The sequence below is a fragment of the Calonectris borealis genome, chromosome Z, assembly GCF_964195595.1.
Source record: "Calonectris borealis chromosome Z, bCalBor7.hap1.2, whole genome shotgun sequence".
Taxonomy (NCBI): Eukaryota; Metazoa; Chordata; class Aves; order Procellariiformes; family Procellariidae; genus Calonectris; species Calonectris borealis.
The window spans coordinates 1,924,982-1,944,712 of NC_134352.1; the positions used below are offsets into that span (position 1 = coordinate 1,924,982).

At 36.4% G+C, this 19,731-nt stretch overlaps 1 protein-coding gene across 1 annotated transcript in view; it reads left to right on the plus strand.

Moving 5' to 3' along the window:
• KIAA0825 (KIAA0825 ortholog) overlaps nt 1-14,880 on the plus strand; it is a 261,914-nt gene extending 247,034 nt beyond the window's left edge. Inside the window, exon 20 of the mRNA XM_075136551.1 lies at nt 9,656-14,880. Coding sequence (XP_074992652.1) covers nt 9,656-9,770 — 115 coding nt within the window. The 3' untranslated portion in view covers nt 9,771-14,880. The remainder of the gene's footprint in view (nt 1-9,655) is intronic.
• Nucleotides 14,881-19,731: the final 4,851 nt, after the last annotated feature.

Sequence of the window (19,731 nt, forward strand, 5' to 3'; positions counted from 1 at the left end):
ACACTTGAAAGCTTAATCCTTTAAAGTATTTACATTGAGTTTTCAACATTCATTACGGAAAGCCTTTTTAAATTGAAATAAAAAGGGGAGGGGTGAAGAGAGCGAACAAGTAGTACATGATCTGAAGAGCAGGATATTCTTAGTAGATGCATTTTTGGCTCCTAAGCTCTAACCACGTAATCATATGCAGGTAAAACTTACACTTACTGAATGGAAATGTTGCCAGAACTGTGATCAGAAGATACTTCCTTTTGTGAATTTGGGCCTCTTGATTTTTTTGAAAAATTATATTAATGCTCAAAAGAATTAAATTCATTTCATATGATGATTACGAAGTTATTTATAATTATGGAAAATATGAAATCCTTTGAATATTCACCTCCAAGCACGTAGCTTAGACATAGTGTTATTGATCCCATTCTTGCATAAAATCTGCCCTCTTGAATGTCTGCATCATTACTCTGTTACTTGCATGACTATATGTATATATATAGGTATATATAGGTATGCTATATGCATATATATTTGAAATATTATAGGCGTTCACACAATCAAGCATACAGTGTTCTTAATTCAGAGAGTCAGTTAAGCAACTTCATGCATGCACTAGAGGTTTCTGGGATAGTCTAAAGAAGAAATAAAAGAATGGGGATAGGATACAATCTGCAGGCAATAAGCACACGTGATCTTAGCACAATTATTTCTGTGAATGTCATTATAAGAAATTATCCTTTGTGAATAAACTTTGCTTAAAATTCTAAGCAGTTAGACTAAGAGAGAACGTGTTTTGGTCACAAGTCCAAAAAACTGAAGCTGTATAAATTATTGTTATTAGGGTTTGGGGTTTTTTTGTTTAATTTATTTAAAAAGCAACAGCAAAAAATCAAAATGCTTTGTTTTAAACATAAAATACTTTACATGTACTTGGTTATCTGAAAAGCTGAAAATATCAGTTTGGGTTAAAAAAAAAATTTCTGAATTTTTGTAAAAAATCCATTTTGAAATATTATTTTGAATAAAAACTTACATCATTTTCTTATAAAACATTGAAACCAAATGCTTTCACATTGGATTTAAATTTATAAGCTCACCTTAGTTAAAATTACTTGAACAAGGAACAGGTAATTTAAAATCTGCTCTGTTATTCAAGATCTTTCAGCCAAAATTTTTCACCAATTAGGATAAAAAAAAAAATGTATTAAAATACAAAGGAGAGAGTGGCAGGCACCTTCCCTAAACCTGCCAACTCAGGGAACGTGCCAGCATTCAATTCATCTCGCAAAAGCATTATAGTTCTGGGATCCTGCTGATATATGTATATTTCTCTAGGCCTTTTATTCTTTATGCGTTCCAGCATGTAATTCACCCCAGAATCCACTTAGATGCAGTAACAAGTCCCTGTTTAAGAAGACAGCTACTCCGTGACTGACAGTGAAGTGGTGGGAAGCCAGCAGGACAAGGTCCGGGACACGAGAAGCCTTATGGGAATTCAGATGCCTTAGTCCAAGAGGAATACTGGTGGATTAGATCAGTGTGGAAGAAAACTGTTAGAAATGTCTGATTTCTCTTTTTGGTATCCCTTTCTTACTTCAGGATTTATGCAAACTAAAATCCCAAGTTGCTCTTGGGAGTAAATATCTAAGTGCCCAAAACTTCTGGTTTCATTTCACTCTAGCTGTGTTCATCTACTGACAGCTTGCCACTCTCAGAAATGTATAATTAGTCTTCTGTTAATTGTTCAGTACATTCCCTTTTCTCTATCAGTCTGTATTGTTATCATTAATTAATTAGAAGTGTCATATATATACATATATGCATACACACATATATGTTTTCTAACCCAAGTTGGAAACTTATCAAACCTTTATTAAGAGCATCTTTCCATTTTTGACACACTAACTATGACATCAACATTACCGCAATGTAAATGGTGTTGGACCTAGTGGAGCAGTATTCAAGTTGTGTATAAAACAAGAAATCTCAGAAAACTGTAAAAAAAATCAGAGACACATCCTACTGCCACAGAAACCTAATAAACTGGACTATCTGCAGAGTAAGATATGGTGACAGCTTCAACGAAGCTGGGTCAGTATGAGCCTAATTCTCTCAAATGTGCATTATTTAAAGCTATGCAGTTAAGAAAGAGTTGTAAGAATGCACTGAAAATTGGAATTTTAACGTAGTGATTTTTTTAAAAGAACCAACTGAAATGTTGAGAAAATAGATCTTTCCAATTTTCTACTGTGTTAGAATTGTGAACGAAAAAGGTTAAATTTAAAAAGACCTAAGAGAAAGCTTCATCCTGTTGCAATATGTTCCCACTGTCTGCAACTCATGGCTTGCTGTCTGTCTGGCTTGATTCACCATTTTTCAAAGATGTGGGATAGCAAACACCAGTGAGAGGGAGGCTGGGTAAATACTACCTCTCCTTTCTTATTGCAGCTGGAAAGCTTCTAAAATTTTTGCTGTGTGCCTTCCGCTGCCCTTGACAACATCCTTCATAGCTAAGTTCTGGCCCTCGGAAAGGATCTTTCATCATTTTATTCCAACACTTGTGAAGTTTCTATTTCAGTTCAAAACTTCTTAAATATCCTTCTAATGTCTTAACTTTATAGCTGGGACAGGTTAACCTGTGAGTCAGAGCTCTATTCTCTTCTCATGACATACTTTCTAAAATGTTTCCCATGTTCTGATTTCTTCAGTACATCGAAATACTGTCTCTTCTTTTGGTTTGCTGTTTGGAAGTAGGTGCGTAACTCTGTGGATCCCTTATAGCTGTGTCTTCCTTTAATTTTTTTCCCTCCACTCCCATTCTTGTGGCATATTGATAATTAAAAACATAAATAATAATTCTTATGGCATCTTCCTCCATATCCTCTAGGAAATAAATGAGTATTTTATTGATCGGGAAAATTCTGGGAGGGCATTTTTCATGGTGTTTGTGTAAGAGAGAGGAATTTGGCAAAATTGTATTGAAATTTTCAGATTTGATTTATTTGTGAGTATGATGAAGGACACTGTCTTATTGTCCTGAAAGCAATATAACTTTCCCATAACAGGGGCATATTGTTTATTTTGGATGAAGAAAGACAAGTGAACTGTGTTGCACTAGGTAGACATAGAGATGTTGCCCCAGTTGGTGTGATTTCAGGGTGAATATCAGTACCAGAACCTTTACGTGCATCGCATTGTTCCTCTGGGTCTTGTTCAATAGTGCAGTAGTTGTGTATTGGATGGCTGCCCGTCCCCTCTTTTTTTATGTCCTTCAGGGGAGTATGTGTTTAGTAGATGGATTAAAGAGAGATTAAAAAATCTGAGACGATCACTACACAAATGAGTGAAACAAAGCAGACATGTTCTGAACAGTTAATATTTAAGGAGTTAAAATGTTAGTCACAGTCTTAAATAAATAATTTTAACCAAATGCAATCTGCAAATTAAACTACCACAGACTTCCCTTTTAATTTAATACTACCATCAGAAAAATAAAACATTGCCCCAAATAGAAACTGAAAGATTTTTCAGGACTTCAGATTACGGACAAACATTGGATTTAGCTGGCTGTCTAACATTGATGTAAAATGCATTTCATGGTCCATGATTTCTCATGTTACAAAAAGTGTATTTACAACTGAAGTATGACGTGAAACTTGCAGAGCTGTATATTCTTCTATTACTTAAAAATGGCAAACAAGATGCCAGCTGCTGAGATTTCTTGTCTCATGGTGAAGTACGACATGCTAGACATTGATAAAACAATTGTTTCTCTGCCTGCAAGAACTTAATCCACAGCTGTGTCTCTCATGAACTTCAGGAAGCAAAAAGGTAATTCATTAAAATGGTCCATGAGCTGGTAGCAAGATGCTATATTTTATTTAACGGCATGATTTCTCTACCCATTGCAGCTCAGTGTAGACAACACTACTGACTTTATTGGCAGTATTCTAGTACATTTAAATGTGTAAGTTTATTTTGGATTAAGATAAACATTTACATGTAAATTTAAATTTAACTGTATTGATTTATCATAAGAAATCTCAAGAACTATAAAAAAATACCAAACTCCACGTATTTTCCATCTCAGGTATAAATACGGCAGTATAATCTGGTACAAAGGGATAACGGTTGTTTCAACCAAAGGTGCTTGAATTCAGTAAAGGTCCTGCACAGGCATGAGAACAGGATGTCTGGTGATGCCTTGTAACTAGTGTGGAGGTTGCAAAAGACAAAAACAAAACGCCAAAACACCCGTCTCTGCTTCCCTTTCCTCTTCCTCTGTCAATGGCTGGCAAAAAACTGGTCAGCCTCATCTTCATCAAGCAGCTAATAATATTTATCATAATTACATTCTACAAGCAGCAAGCGTAAGAACAAGTATGAAGCCCTCTTTTGGAGAGAATACAATTAATGGTTTCACGTCTGCTCAAGTTTAAAAGGCTACAGGAAGCACTTGCAGATGAAAAATGCCCTTTAAGCAGAGAGGGACCCCAGGACCGACTGAACCGGGAGGACTCCACAGCTGCCAGCACACGACGTAAGAGAATATGCCACAGCTGGCAGCGCGTGGTAGGGTTAAGTCCCTTGCAGAAAGTCTGCACCTATTAAACAATGGGATGAATTTCATCTCAATTTCGCAAAATTGCATCAATTAGTTGTTTATGCACAAGCTACTGCTTTCTCTTGCCTCCTTCAGTTTATAGTGTTATTTATACATAAATGCATTTAGACAGAAGTTTGAAAATTACAGCAAAACAGTTAATTGAAAAAATTGAAGGTAAATATGTGGAAAATATTTTCATGTAAATTACATTAAATGACTCTTAAATCACATGAAGATAAAAGGGAATATAAGTTAAGTTTAAGCACCTTTTTTGTGTTCTTTTCCCACTCTTGCCTTCTTATATAATACTTGGCAAAAAAGACCTCCTCTACTTGCGCTCACTGTTTTTATCAAAATTCCTCTTGAAAATAGTGTGTCTGTAAAGCTTTCCAGTGGTAATTCACCACATTAAAAATAGATAAGCTTAAGAGTTTTTGATGCTTGAAGTCTGAATATTTACCCATGTTAGGATGTTTGAATGGCACTGTCTGTGTCTGATTGAGATTAGATGTGAATTGTGTCATCTTCTTAGCTCAGTATCAAATACATTGCTTTTTTTTTGATACATAGCAACTATTAAGTATAGCTATTATTCAATATGGAAATGCATATTTTCAGCTCTCTAATGTACAGCTGTAAAGTTAATGTTTCACCATTTGCCCACACTTCCCTACAAGAGGACCTGAGATACTAGCTTTTCCATAGGAAACAACGATGGTGTCGTTAGTTTCTTTTTTTTTTTTCCTTCCTTCCATAGAGTTACGTGTGATGTAAGGTTTTTCAAGACATTAAGAAATGCAATAGATATCAAAATACCACATAAGCACTATTAGCAATACATAAAATACCACTATAAAATTATATTAGGGTGACCCTTTCTGTAAACTGTTCCCTTTTTAGACATAAGCTTTAGAAAAGGGCGTGGTGAGTCTCTCAAATAATACAAGTAAGGAGATTTTTCAAAGTTCAAAATATATCTGAGTTGAAAAGTATTCTTACATTTTATCTCAATTTTGTTCATGTTTATTCTTGCTTGCAATTTTTTACATAAATTTTTCCCTCTAATCGCTATACACCTGTTATAACTAATGAACTGTAATAAACAAACTTAGTAACTAATCAAAGAGTATCTATTAAAGTAAACTTCTTAATGAAACTTGTTAAAATGTGGCAATCTGCTACAGGTAAAATCTGTGTCACTTTTGGTAATCCCTGTACACATGCTACTGTATGTGTTTTATTTCTGATTTAATATACTACTGCTTTGGTATCAACTGCATATACTTCTTTTCAAGCACCTAAATGTAATATATAGTCCCTATTATGGTTTTTAAAAAGTGCCTTCATGGAATGTATCTACAATTTACAAAATCTATGCAATATTGCAACAGAAAATAAAATATTGCATAGATTTTGTAAACGTATCACCATGTATTAAATCCAGCCCTGCTAAAATGTCCAGCATGCTTTTTAACAGATGCACAGAAGATTTTTCCCTGGTCAGAAACACATTTACTGTTTCTTTACCTTTTATCATTCAGTACAGTGGAGAGACAGAAGTGTCACGAAACGTACTCCTGTACACCCATTTATATAAATGGACGTATTGATGCTAATTATAAGCAAGGATAGCACATGGGTACATTACTCAGGAAACCTGAGCTGGAATCACTGGATCTTCCTGGGGCACTGAATACTTCTCCCCTTGCACTTTGTTAGCTTGTGGATGTGCAAGCCAAGACTTCTTCCTCTCTTGCCTCTTATTTATGAGGAGAAACAGAAGCCCTCCCAGAGCTAGTTATCCTCTTTGGCCTCATGATCTAAGGTCTAGGCTGACCAGCAGAAAACTTCAGTGATTCCTGTATTTGTCTGTGCTGACGTGTTTTGCTGTATCTATCTGAAAAATACACTATTAGGGTTTTTTTTCCCTTGGTTAGCCACACGCAACACAGAAGGGAATGGCATACAGAGAAAAGTTTTTCGGCAATTCGCTTCAGGTGCACACAATACATTTACATTATTTGATATTTCAGCATATTTTGAAAACATATTTCAAATGTTTAATTCTGTAAGTACGCAAATAGTATTGGCCTGAAAACTTGCAACTCTACCCTGAAGATTACAAAGATGATGGCATTTTATTCTAAACATATGCTTTCTTCTAAATATGAAGAATATACTGAAAGTTGGGCTTTCTGGACCCTCGGGCTCATCTTGTTATGTTTATATGAACTCTAAGCAAAATGTAGATGTTGATATGATGGATTCATTCAAATAATTCCAGTACCCTTTTGAAAGGCTGATTTTATTTAATCTTCCAAGATATAGCCAGACTAAAATAAAATACGTGCCACCTATGTATTTGGAAATTTTCTCTTAAGAGCTACATTACTAATAATTTGAAACAACAGAGGTATGCAGGTTGGCTGTTCAACTGATGAAGCTTGCATTTTGAAAGTAATTCATGATGGTAATTTCATTCACATTCACATGACTTGAACTGGCTAGTTGGACTTGTACCAATTACTACTGCCAAAACAATTGTCACACATTTTAGATATGCTAGTAAAAACATGTGCCATTTTGGACAAATTTTTGAATAGTAAATGTTGACTCTTTTTCCACTTGAACACAAACACCTCATTTCTCATCCCATTTAGAACAGCAAAGATATGTTGTGGCCTTCTTGCTTACTGACCGGTAGTCTTTTAAAAAACAATATTGTCCCCAGACTTGAAGCATAAGAATGGAAAAATTTCTAAATTAGATGAGGGACCAGGTGTTTGTCAAGCTCATTTCATAGATCTTTAATTCATGGATACTGTTAAGCGAATGCATAGAAGACATTCTTATCCTCATTGGACCTGCTTAAATGCTTTAAAAATAGACTACTTTTTGATAAAATGATAATGTAATGTATTAGTAATGACTTGTTATAAAGGGAACACTAAAGAATGTCCAAACTGGATGACATTAAAGATTTTTACCAACACTAACGTTTAAGATTCAATGAAATGTGCTGACAAGTATGAAGTCACTATCTTTAAAAGGAATCTGCTGATTTATTGTTAAGCTTCCACAAGCCAAGACTGCTAGATTTCTGTGTTATACCTCCAGCAATAACTGTTTTGAACGTATTCCATTTAGCATTTTCAGTTGTCGTCCTTCTAAGCAAACAGCTCTTCTACTTAAAAATATGCAACAAATCACATTAATTAAAATGAATCAATTTGACTGGTAAAATGGTGTTTCGGAATGACTCTGAGGACCATAAATTCAAATTAAGGTTTGCACAACTTCTTCCTAGGTTTGAAGAGGCTCCTTGCACATCAGCAAAAGGAAAAAGGGAAACCAGTCACCCTGTTCAACAGCATTCACCTGGGATGCTTGCAAAGCTAACTGTGCTGAGGGCTCATGTAGCCAGATTTTATAAGCATATCATAAACCAGAGAATGAAGCAGACAGACATAATAGCAATTAATAGTACCTAATGTTAATATTCAGATAAGGTTAAGTATGACAGTAGTCATATGAGCAGAGTAATGGGAAGTTAGTTATTGCAAAACTTTGATCACGGACATACGGTGTTTATAATGTTATTCAAAGTGTGCTTTGCTCGTTCTCATACTTCTTCACTCCAGGCAGTAAAGTGGGTTGTCAGATTCCATTTTTAAGGTAAAGGTGTGATGGATATATGCTAATGTATACATGTTCATTGAATATATTTTTCCTAACTGTATTTTAACGATCAGATTGTACTACAGAGCACTTGTACTTTTTCTGGTTTTAGTAAGCTTTTAAATACAGTTACAAAAAGTGCACACCATGCTCTGTTGCCAATTATGATTGTCCTCTTTTTGCAGATATGATGAATGCAATATACTCTTCCCACCATTCTGTATTATATTTGTTTTATTCACCAGTCCAAACTTGTATATGGCTTCTGGTTTTTGCAGTCTGAATGAGGACCTAACAAATGTGATGACAGGATTAAAGTATTGCTCCTGACATTAGTTTCCTAAAAGCAGTCTTTGTTCTGCTGCTCTTCTATATGTCTCCTGCTTTACAGGCTCATCCTATGGCTCATTTATAACCTCCTGGATTTAATACTTGAAAATATGATTTCTGTATTCAGTATTCATGCTTTACCTTTTGTCTTCAGCTGGTCTGAACTGGGAGCCTACACTTTATTATCTACTTAGAACAGAAAAAGATTAATATTAAAGGGCTCTTAAATATCCACAAAATTTGTAAAAGAGCGCCACATTACTGAGCATTATGTAGGCATAATTAGACCGATACAAAATTTAGCTGACTATGTATCAGCACTATTTCTGCATTTATTATCCTGATTTTCTGCAAGGCAATAGTGTGTGACTCTTAAGGTTTTATATTTAATTAATTACTAAAGAAAAGCAAAATCATCTTCATATTCTTTTACTTTTTCAGTTTTTCAGTTTTAATGGTATTAGGACTTTATCCTAAACTAAAATTGAGTATTCACATCGTATGTTATTTATTTCTTGGTGTGATAGGTATACCTGATGGTTAAAGAAACAAAGGGCCAGTGAGTTTTATGGTATTTTGTAATATAGCATTGACACTGCAAGAGAATGACGAACATTCACATTAAATATTTGAGTTGGGCATCATGCGTTTTGAGTTTTCACTGCAAACTTACAGAGTGTTGAGATCATCTGCTTAACTTCCAAAAGGCTTGTTAGCTCTTCCACTTTTTCTATGCTAGTTTTACAAGGATTCCACCTCTACCAACGTGTGTGATATGAAACAGAAAAAGAAAGTACTATCACAGTAAATATAAGTAAGCTTTTGTGGTAGTTTTGATAATCTGTGTCAACTGCCTCACAGCCATACCAGTTGTGCGGGGCAAGATTTTTGGGGGTTGTATTTTGCATGATTCAGTAATCTTAACTGGTGTACCCCACTTTGGGGGGGGCAGTGAATTGATACTAATGCGTTTTGTATTGACTTGCTTGTTCTAAAGACTGGTTTAAAACACATAAAAAAATTAATAAAAAGTTCTTTTTCTTTCAGGTGGGAGATGAACGAAGGTGCAGATCTTGAAGATGAGGAGAAATTTATGGTGGAACACTTAAAAAATGTTTATTTGACACAGAGCACTCCTACCTCAGAGGATAAAGAAGAATAATTACCTTGACAGGTTTCGGGTAGCACCTTTTTCTGAATTCAACATGATTAACTTAATGGCTTAGTTATAACTGACAGGACTAGAAATCTCAGGAATATATATCTCGAGTAGGAGTTTTAAACTAAAGAATGTTCCCCTGTTATTGTCTAGTCACCCCATCCAGGCAGCAATTGTTCACACATGTATAAGCGAGAAACAATATATGAAAATGTCAATGTCACAAAACAAGGAGGGTGTATCTCGATACTGCGGAGGCATAAACCTGAATGACAAACCAAGAACTGTTTTAAAAGTATAAAACTCGCTCTGAAAATAATGCAGCTTTGGACACGTGCTAAGCAAACACCCGTGCTGTGCTTCCATCGACCATTTTGGAGTCAGAGCCAGCCTGCCCCCGGTTAGCGTTGCTCAAGGACCTTTTCTCTCCCTTGGTGCTTGTATCTAGTTAGTCCTGCCATTAAATCACCCAAAATGTATGAAAAAGGGCAGGTATAAGCCATAGGTGTGCAGTCCTTTGTGAGTTGCTGCGGGATGAGTATGCTTGGCCATTATGCCCAAGCAAAACCGCATCAGCTTTATTGCCCTTGCAAATCCTAACTTAACATCCAGGGTATGTTATGGCTTAAAAGACGCATTATAGAGAAACTTGTTAGCAGCTTTTAAGGTTTTGAGAAGCATCTTTTTATTTAAAAGAATTATTCACAGGCAGTGCTCAAAGGACTATCTTAACAGTGAACTGAGAAGAGGAAACGATAAAGAATGCACTATTTATTTCTGATAAATACAGTAAAATTTCATTTTCAAGTAAGACCTGTCTGATACTCAGATTTTCCAAATATTAAATGTTTTTCTTTTCAGTAAAAGTTCTTCCTCAAAGACTGAAAATAGCTGAGTTAGACAGATGGCTATTGTGGCAATATTTTTTATACAGAAGGTGTGGTTAATATTTCCTTAGCTCCACAGAAATAATCCTTAATTTTTCTATTTGTTTCTTGCATTGGAAGTCCCAGGGAACTGTTTCCTCTGCCTGATGAAGGACCCTGGCAACATCTTGCTAAGGCTGCAATCTGAGCTGCAGCTATTCCTGCTCCCACCACATCTTCTCACAGAGGCTGTTACGGACATAACTCAGACCACGTGAATAGGAGGAAGACACGCTTTTTTCCTAAAGACTTCAGCAGCATTGTGGGTAACCATAACGCTAATGCTGCTGTAGGTTCTGATCTGAAATGCAGTTTTTCCTCCTCTTAATTGCTCTTTTTTTTATCGTGCATATAAAAAGTCAGACCATTTAAAATGAAAATGGGGACCATTGCATCTTACAAATCTCCAAAGATCTTGTTACAACACTGCATCAACGTAAGGGCTGAGAGGCACTGGTGCTTCAAAAATGCTAAAAATATTATTTAAAGAATAAAACAGACTTTTTCCTCTGCTGCTGATGTAGTCATTTCAGATCATAAAGAAGTGATGAGGTGTAAAAACAAATTTTCTCTGCTTTGTATTTCACCTTTGAAGATTAGTTGTGGTCTTAAGGCTTAAAACATGGCCATAGGGATTGCCTCTGACGGCAGGTACGGTATTCTGACAAATGAGGCACACATGCTCCAAGCCATACTAATAATGTGTTAGTGCACGTGGAGGCTGGAGTATAGAATATTCTTTCCTATTTTATCAAAATCTATTGTACATAATTAACTTTTTGCATAGTCACATAAAGTGAATTTCTGTCTATGTGGTGAAACTGAGTGAAATACTTTTTGTGAAAAAGCTCCCCTTCTGGGAAGCACTTATTCTGAATAGGGTAAACTTTGCAAGTGAAATAAGCTAACCCAGAATAAAAACCCTCACTTACTCTGAAATGGGAATGTCCATATGGGGAGTTATTCCAAACTGGTTATTATCCTTTAAATTCACAACACACCTCATTCTGGAATAATCTGTAAACAGTCATGCTAAAAAAAAAAAATTCTTTATGCCCCTTCCTCCCTTCTTTCCCTGCCAAATTAATTCCGTAGTAACCCACTGGGTAGCACTAGGTCAATTTTGTCTTTCTTAGCAAGAGTATATTTATAATCTTTACCAACGTGGAGCTGACAAGACAGAATAACTAGCCGGTATAAAAGCTGAACCTTTGCACAATATTTTATTTGGATGTTTTTCTTATCCAAACCTCTCTCTATACATACGTCCTGTAGAGTATCTGAATGCAAGCTAATACATGTTTGAAACGGAACTTGTCCCTCGGTCCTTACTGAGAAATAGCAGGGCTCGGTTTGTTGGCAATGTAGTGATCCTAGCTGTTATCCCAGCAATGTTAGCTGACCTTCAGGGTATAAAAGAAACCATCTTGGCAACATCGCTTACTCCGAATAGATACTTTTGCAACCTTCATATTTGTTCAATAAAATCACAGTAATAATAAGAGTTGTATAACTAACATTGCTAAATAACATACCATTAATTTATCAAGACTGCTTACTTTAAATTTAAACCCTTAATTGGAGAAAAATGAAAGACACTTGAAAGAGCTGATCATTTTTACATTGTAAGGTGTGTAAAATAGGAGTACTTGTATCACAGGTTGCTGCTTTCTTTGGCTTTTCTTAATAAAACAATAGTTGTATATTCTTAAAAAAGTTCTGCTGATTCTAAAATTGACTTAAGGTTCATTTCATTTTGGAGAGTGATGGGTTCATAAAGCTGCGATGTTTTGCTTTTGTATTTTATGTCCTGGCTCTTTGTCACTACCTGTTGATCCAAGAACGTCTCACATTTACATTTACCCTCAATAAATGAAGGCAACAGGAGCCAGATTTGCTGGCTGCAGTGTGGGCTCTGTGCTGCAGGACCACTGCAATCTGACATGTTAACTGCTCCTGAAAAGGTAGTCAAAAATAAGGATTAGAGTCTGTTGTGTACAGTAGACCTTTCTGAATGGGCAAAAGCTGTCCTCCGGGGCTCAGCCGAGTTAGCTTAAAAGGAAATTATTATATTTATAGAAATACATTGGATCAGATAGCACAACCTAGGTAACTATGCATTATCATTAATGCTTACACTTAATTCTCATTTAATATTTTAGTATGCTTAGCCCTTTTTATGAAACAGGCTTAAATGGCAGACTTCATGGCATGGAATATCTCTAATTACATTTGTTTAGTATCCAGTTCAGAGTGCTCCAAATCTTAACATCTTGCTACTTCCGAAAGGCAGTTAATAAAATCAGAAGCAGGGCAAAACTGAGACAGCATTAATAGTAATGAAACTGGAGAAAGGCAGGAGAGAGAGAATTTTGGGAAAAGACAGGCACTGAGACATAGCCCTGCCTTTTAGTGACTGCTGTCCTGACAAACAGTGTCCCGTAGATTGTGCTTTATTCCAGGAGAGGGCTTTTGTAGAGACCACAGGCAACAAAGCTATTTGTTCTGGAAATATGCACGGCGGCAAATGGATGTTCTCTAATTCATCTCTACATCCTCACAGCAGTGCAGGGTCGGCATGAGGCTGGCTTCTTCCAATTAGCTTCCTCTGACAGAAATATTTCATTTCCCTCTCAGCTGGGAGGTCTTCACAAAATACTAGTGAGTCTTATCTACAGTAAGATACCAATTATATGCTGATATAAAACTATTTTATGGAACTCCTTAAAAATATGTGCAATCATTTTTAGTGACAGACACTATTCAAACTTCCAAGGCAATAGTCGAAAGACTGAGGAATTAGACCCATTGCCCAATTAGGCATGAAATGAGAGAGTAATTCAATGGCAACGGGGAGATTTCTAAGCAAGCATATAGATCTTGAGCAGGTCCTGGCTGGTGCAAAGCCACTTCCTGTGAACAGTGGTATGAGTGGAAGCAGAAGTTCTAAAACTATTTTAAGTGTAAGGCCCAGGAAATGGGCGAGGGTGGGATTGCTTTTTCCTCTACCCTTGGACTCCAGCACGTGGGACGGAGACTAAACCAACTGACGTGGCCAGGCAGGTGGTACAAGAAAAGCACGCAAGGTCTTGAGCAGGTTGGGTATCACTGAGGGCCTTGTAATACCCATCAGTAAAACGATGAAGGAACCAGATTATTCCTCTCTAGCAACAGCATTTGAGAATAGACTGTTAGCTACTACTGCAGCAAGTGAAACGATGATATAGAGCTGACAAAAAAGACTCTAAAAAGCAAGGAATCATGCAAACACGCAAAAATAAATCCAACCCCTTTTTCCTTTTTCCTGAAAAACTGATTCTATAACAAGTGTCTCAGGAAGAACTGGCAATTACCAAGTACTCATGACATAAAGTGATCGTCTGAATTAAGGTCATATGTTGAAATTTAGTAGACGACTACCCCTAAGCTGACAAGGAGCCATGCAAGTCATGGCTAGGGCAGATTTGATGACTACCAGATTGAGCCCTTTAGATCCATGACAACTTCAGCTGTTAGTAGGTTGCAGCCATCTCTGAGGAGATACTTTATAATATCTCCTACGGAAGAAAGTGTTTTAATGTTAAAATAGCTCATTATCCAATTTCTGCAGTAAATCGATCCACTAGACAATAGTCTCAGTGTCTACACAGCCCTGAGTCACATCCATTCTCTATCTAGAAATGAGGCGAAGAACTGCATAATGGTGATCATATTCAACACGTATGATGTACTCCAGCTACTAGCTCAAAGAGCATGCCATGTCTCCATGACAAACTCAGGTTTCAAACTTTGTTCATGGTGAAGGTTTGCTGCACATAACTTTGTCTTTTCAGGACAGCTTTTTAGAAAAATCATCTCTTTTCAGCTCTCCCAATAGATACATACATTGATTAAAAGTACTCTTGTGAAACAAGCACTCAGTCATTAGAAAACACCTCATGAATGATTACCAATGCACCCATGCGTGTTCCTTAAGACAACTGTTAATGACATGGTCATATGTATTTTGTCCCTAGATGAGTTCACTAGAGGACAGATATATGCTTACACAAGCAACTTTGGTAAATTTGTAATTACCTGCTATCCAACTACTTTATTTTTTTGACCCATAATCTGTGTTTTCTATGTAAAAAGTCTAATAACTTCTGGATATTTGGTCTCCATAAATAAATAGTATCACATGGCTATTCATGTGTCATCTTGGCTCTGTTCTGTTTTCCACCTCAATATTGTTTTTCAGGCATCCTTGAAAAACTTACTGGTTAATATTTGTTATAATTTAGAATGTGGGTACTGCTGGTACTCAGTTATACATGGGTAGGCAAATCATTTTCTAGACTAACTCTCATACAGACTTAAAGCAGTGTAGGTCTTATATGGGTAATTATTTCAGGTTTAGGGATGTCTGAATACTTCTGCTCCAAATGTCCCACATGCATTTTGTAGTATCTATGTTTTTCCATTGTTCTAAGCTACCTGTGTTACCTGGGATAGTGGGAGCTATTTGTACGCATTGCTGTTTGTGAGTTATTTATGTTTTTTACTTAAACTAATGTATTTTGCCCCAGGTTTTATTTCCTTTAAGTTCTCTGAACTTTTAATTTACACTTGGAAATCCATACCACATCTGTGTTCACAACCTACAAACACCTATTTACATATCAGTAAAGCCTACGCCTTCTCAAACCTAATACAGAGTCTTATAGAACCAAGAATTTAATCAATGTAAAATTCAAACCAACCACGTGCAAAGTTATGATTCAAGAAATACAGCAGTCGTTTCCACTTGGAATTTCACCTCTCTGTATATTCCAGAAAGGAGTTGTTTGCTTATGTTCTGGACTCTTCATTGGTATCTTCCATTCTACATAATAAACATGTCTTAAATGGGTTTTATTATGTAGATTAAGATTATGCTTTCCTTCTAGAGAATGGAAGGAACGTTGGGGAGGTAAGAGGTTGAAATGGCAGGTGGTTTTTGTTCCGGCGTATGGACTAGCAAACAGATTACTTTCTACAGTAAACCAGATGTGGCTTTGGGAATGAAATAATCTTGGCAGGAATCCTACCTGCAGGTACGCATTAACTTCAGGAAATTGACGGCTGAACGTGTGCTATGAAGACTTTCTTCAGAGGCAAATGGATTAGGTCTCTTCAAACAGCAACAGTTTCTATCCCAGTTAAGGCTCCCAAATTTCACACACACCCATCCACTTTATGAATGGACTTGGATGATGGAGCTTGTTGCATTAATGCAATGCAAATGTGTAACATTAATCACCTGGCCTCCTCTTCTCTCCAGACAAATAATTAACCGGAACATGGTAGCCTGTTCTTTACTTCTGACAACTATGCAGGGTCCTGATCATTACTGAGCAAGACTGTACCTCTACCAGGCTTCGGTGTCAGAGCACAGCTACCTCCACACTAATGAGTCAGCCAACACCGTTTAATTTTTCATGTTTTAAAGGTTCCTGGATTTGTGAACCAAAACCAACCAGTCCTGCGACCCTTTCATTTTCATTCCCTCCCCTTCTCACCCTTCTCCAGTTTTGGCTGAGCTGTCGGTTTTATGATCGTTCCTGCCGTTTCCAGATGGGGCTGTGACCACACCGTACGCAGCAGTCTGCAAAATACATACAAAGCGATCAACTGTCTCAAAGCGCATCCAGTGCACACAGATGAGTCGTTCTCCAGGCCCAGTAGTGAGACACTTTTTGCTTAAAACTTTTGCGTTTTAACCCTACACTCTTTGATGTTTGGGCAGACCTCCAATCTGACAAGCTTCAAGGTGAGACATGCCTACTTGTTTTGTAGGAGCTTGGTAGCTTGGTTTTAGTCTTGTTTAAAGGAGAGGAGAGGAAGGCAAAGGGATTTTTTTTTATTATTATGTTTATATTGTTATGTTAATTCTATTGCTTTTCTTGCTGTTTGATTTCTTTCCGTCTGGACTGATGATTGGTCAATACATGACGCTTACAATCTGCTTAAGTAGTCTGGGCATTGATAAAGTCAGTGTAACTGCCCGTAGCAGCAGTAATTTGTGAGTTTAGTCTTTGTAAAAACTATCATGGCAGTAGGCACCATAGGACTTAATTCGGTCTAAATCTCTCTACTAAAATGGTCTGTTATTAACATGATTTCTTAGTCCAGCTTTGTCAGGTCTCTCCCTGATAACCATAGTATTCCTTCTATGGTTAGAAGTGGGCAGAACAGAAAAAATGCTGGTATCTTATGTGCTCTGCCTTTTTAGGGATCTCATTTTTCCAACTCGAGATCCAAAAGGTGCACTTAAACTACATAACGGAAAAGGTACATGTATTTGCTTTTCCATTTTATGTGTACACAAATTGTTTAGATGACAGTTGTACAATTTTTAAAAAAGTTATATAATACCCTGGAGCAGTCATCTGCTCTAACATGCATAATTTATTCAAAAGTCATTTGTGGAGTTGAGGGATTGATAGTTTAGAACAGAAAAATTATAGGTATGCTAAGTACGTTCTTGCAAAAATAAATCATGTAATCATATATTGAGATCCAATATTTCAAAATTCAAAGCACAATTAAATTGTTTGCACATGTAACAGCAGTGAAATAACTCTGCAAGGTTTACATCATAAACCCATATATCTACAAAGTAAATAGTAGAACACAGACTGTAAAGTTCTGTCAATAGCGTTGCTTTCAATCTTTCATTCCACCAAAACTTTTCATACCAGTCTGGCATTTTTTTGAACAACTACATACAGGACCAAAGAATTAGGAGTGGTAACTTGAAATATAGATCATATATATTTAATCTTTACAACAAATGCAAAAGCAGTAAGTGAAAAACAAAGACATAACAGACTGTAAAAACTCTCGAGAACATATAATGAAGCATGAGTGAATGTCACGACAGATTTATGTATGTTCTAGTTTCAGCAAAAACTGCTGAAGACAAAGTTGAGAATATTTGTGTATCATACTTTTGGCACAATAGCAGGAACCAAAATAAATTATCCAGGAATAAGACATAAGAAACAGATTCAGGGTGTAAACAACAAGCCGAGTAAGAATACTGAATTAAAGAAAACTTTCAAGCCAAAAGAGAGGTTTTTCAGCCTTGCAGAGCACTCAAGAACAATGTTGGTTTTTCATGAGTTTTCAGTGTTTCACTTTTTTTTTAAAGTTTCTAATTTAATTCTTGTGAAAAGTGTTTCTCAAAAGGTAACACATCATCTTTGTCAGGAAAGCTAACATTTTTATTTTTCATGAAATGCATTCTCTGTATTTATGCACCATACACGGTATACAAAAAGCCTATTCCATCGATGTCAAGCCAAAAGAACAAATCAAAAGAAACTACAAAGGCAATTCTGAAGAGATTTTTTTTTTCTCCCACTATCTTTTCTTCTGGGCTTAGCCTCAGAAAGAATTTTTGTGTCCCAAAAGACACAGGATAATTTTTCCCAAGAATCACACATCCTAAAGGTTGCTATTCTTAAATGCAACTGCTAGATGACAAGATTATGCCTTTTTTTTTTTTTTTGAGACCTCTGGAAATAGCAGCTGTCATTGATGAAAAAATGTTTACGTTTAAAGAAATTAGTATGTTTTCCAGATCTCTGTGTGACAAAAGCTGGGTTGAAGTTGCTCAGTAGTGAGGCCTCTATTGTGCAAACAGTCTTCGGCATTAAATACTACCTTGTGATTTTCATAAAGTAAGTGACATGAGATGGTCAGTAGGGCACAGCAGAAGTACAATGCATTTTTTAATGTGATTCTGCTCTACCCTGGTACCCCTTTGCATCTTTTTGTCACAGCAAAAGATTCCTAAACTGGATCGCATCCTTCGATTTCAGGATTCAGTGCAAAGCTCAAGTGGTATAAACAGACCACTTCACATTTATTGCAAATGTAAATCCAACCCACGTAAAATAAAAGTGATCAGTCCCAGCACACTTGGGTGGCCCTGTTGCGAACCGCATTTGCGAGGTTTAGCGAGCTCTTAACCAGCAGTAATCTGTCTGAGAACTAAAGATGTTAATATTTCACATTGTCAGGTGCTGAAAGCAGAAACGTAGGTACTCCTGAAGAAAGGGCTGTGGTGTTCTACCAGCACGGAACCACAGGAGGATTTAACAACTGCTTATGAAAGTTGCATTGCAGGATAGCTATTAAAATCAGACATCCTACTTGCTACAATCATCTATCAGCTGCTTCTAAAATCCTGCCCACCTTCTGTGTGTCATCTGGAGGAGATAAAGTTTTAATTGTGAGCGGGTGGTATAAAAAAAATAGAAAAAAAAGACAAGGCGCCTTCTGTCATTCCAAATTTCTTGTCCTATCTTGCTTTATGTTTCAGTGTCTTTGTGCCAGTTGAAGTTTTGCAGGCAGCTTTTAAAAGGACAAAAAATATAAATAAAATCAATAGAAACAAATAAAGTCTAGGATGACAAAGAGCACACCATAAAGAATCTACTGCAGAGAACGGGAATAAAAAATACTGCATTTTGCAACTTTTTCCCTTTTATGCTTTGACTCTTTTCTCACCTAAATTTCAAATAATTCCTAGTTTCCTTGGTATCCATTACCAAATTCCCTTTTTCTCTGTTCATGCTGCATTTATATCTATGACCTTAAGAGCTTCTGCCCCGTTTCCACTAAGCCACAGTATTAAACAGCAGCAGCTTGTGTTCTGGGGTTCAGAATGGTTTCATCCATATTTTCATTCAGCTTTTCTGTTCAATTTTTTGAGTTGATGAGACTCGACATTTTTTTCAGCCATTTGAAATAAGCCTTGTTAAAGCAGTATTTATGTTACTGTAACAAGAACTGTCTTCAGACCATGATCACTTGTCATAGACACTACAAATATTTGGTTCCCCTGGTGTGCTCCTCTTTAGATATGATGATGAACTCTTAAAATAACTTCTCCCATGTTCCATACGGTTCTTTTGAGTTACATTTTTTGCCTCTAAATTGAAAAGAAAAATAGTATTTTCATACTGACAGCACTGAAAATTTCATGCTCTGTCATGCAGGCTGCAGCC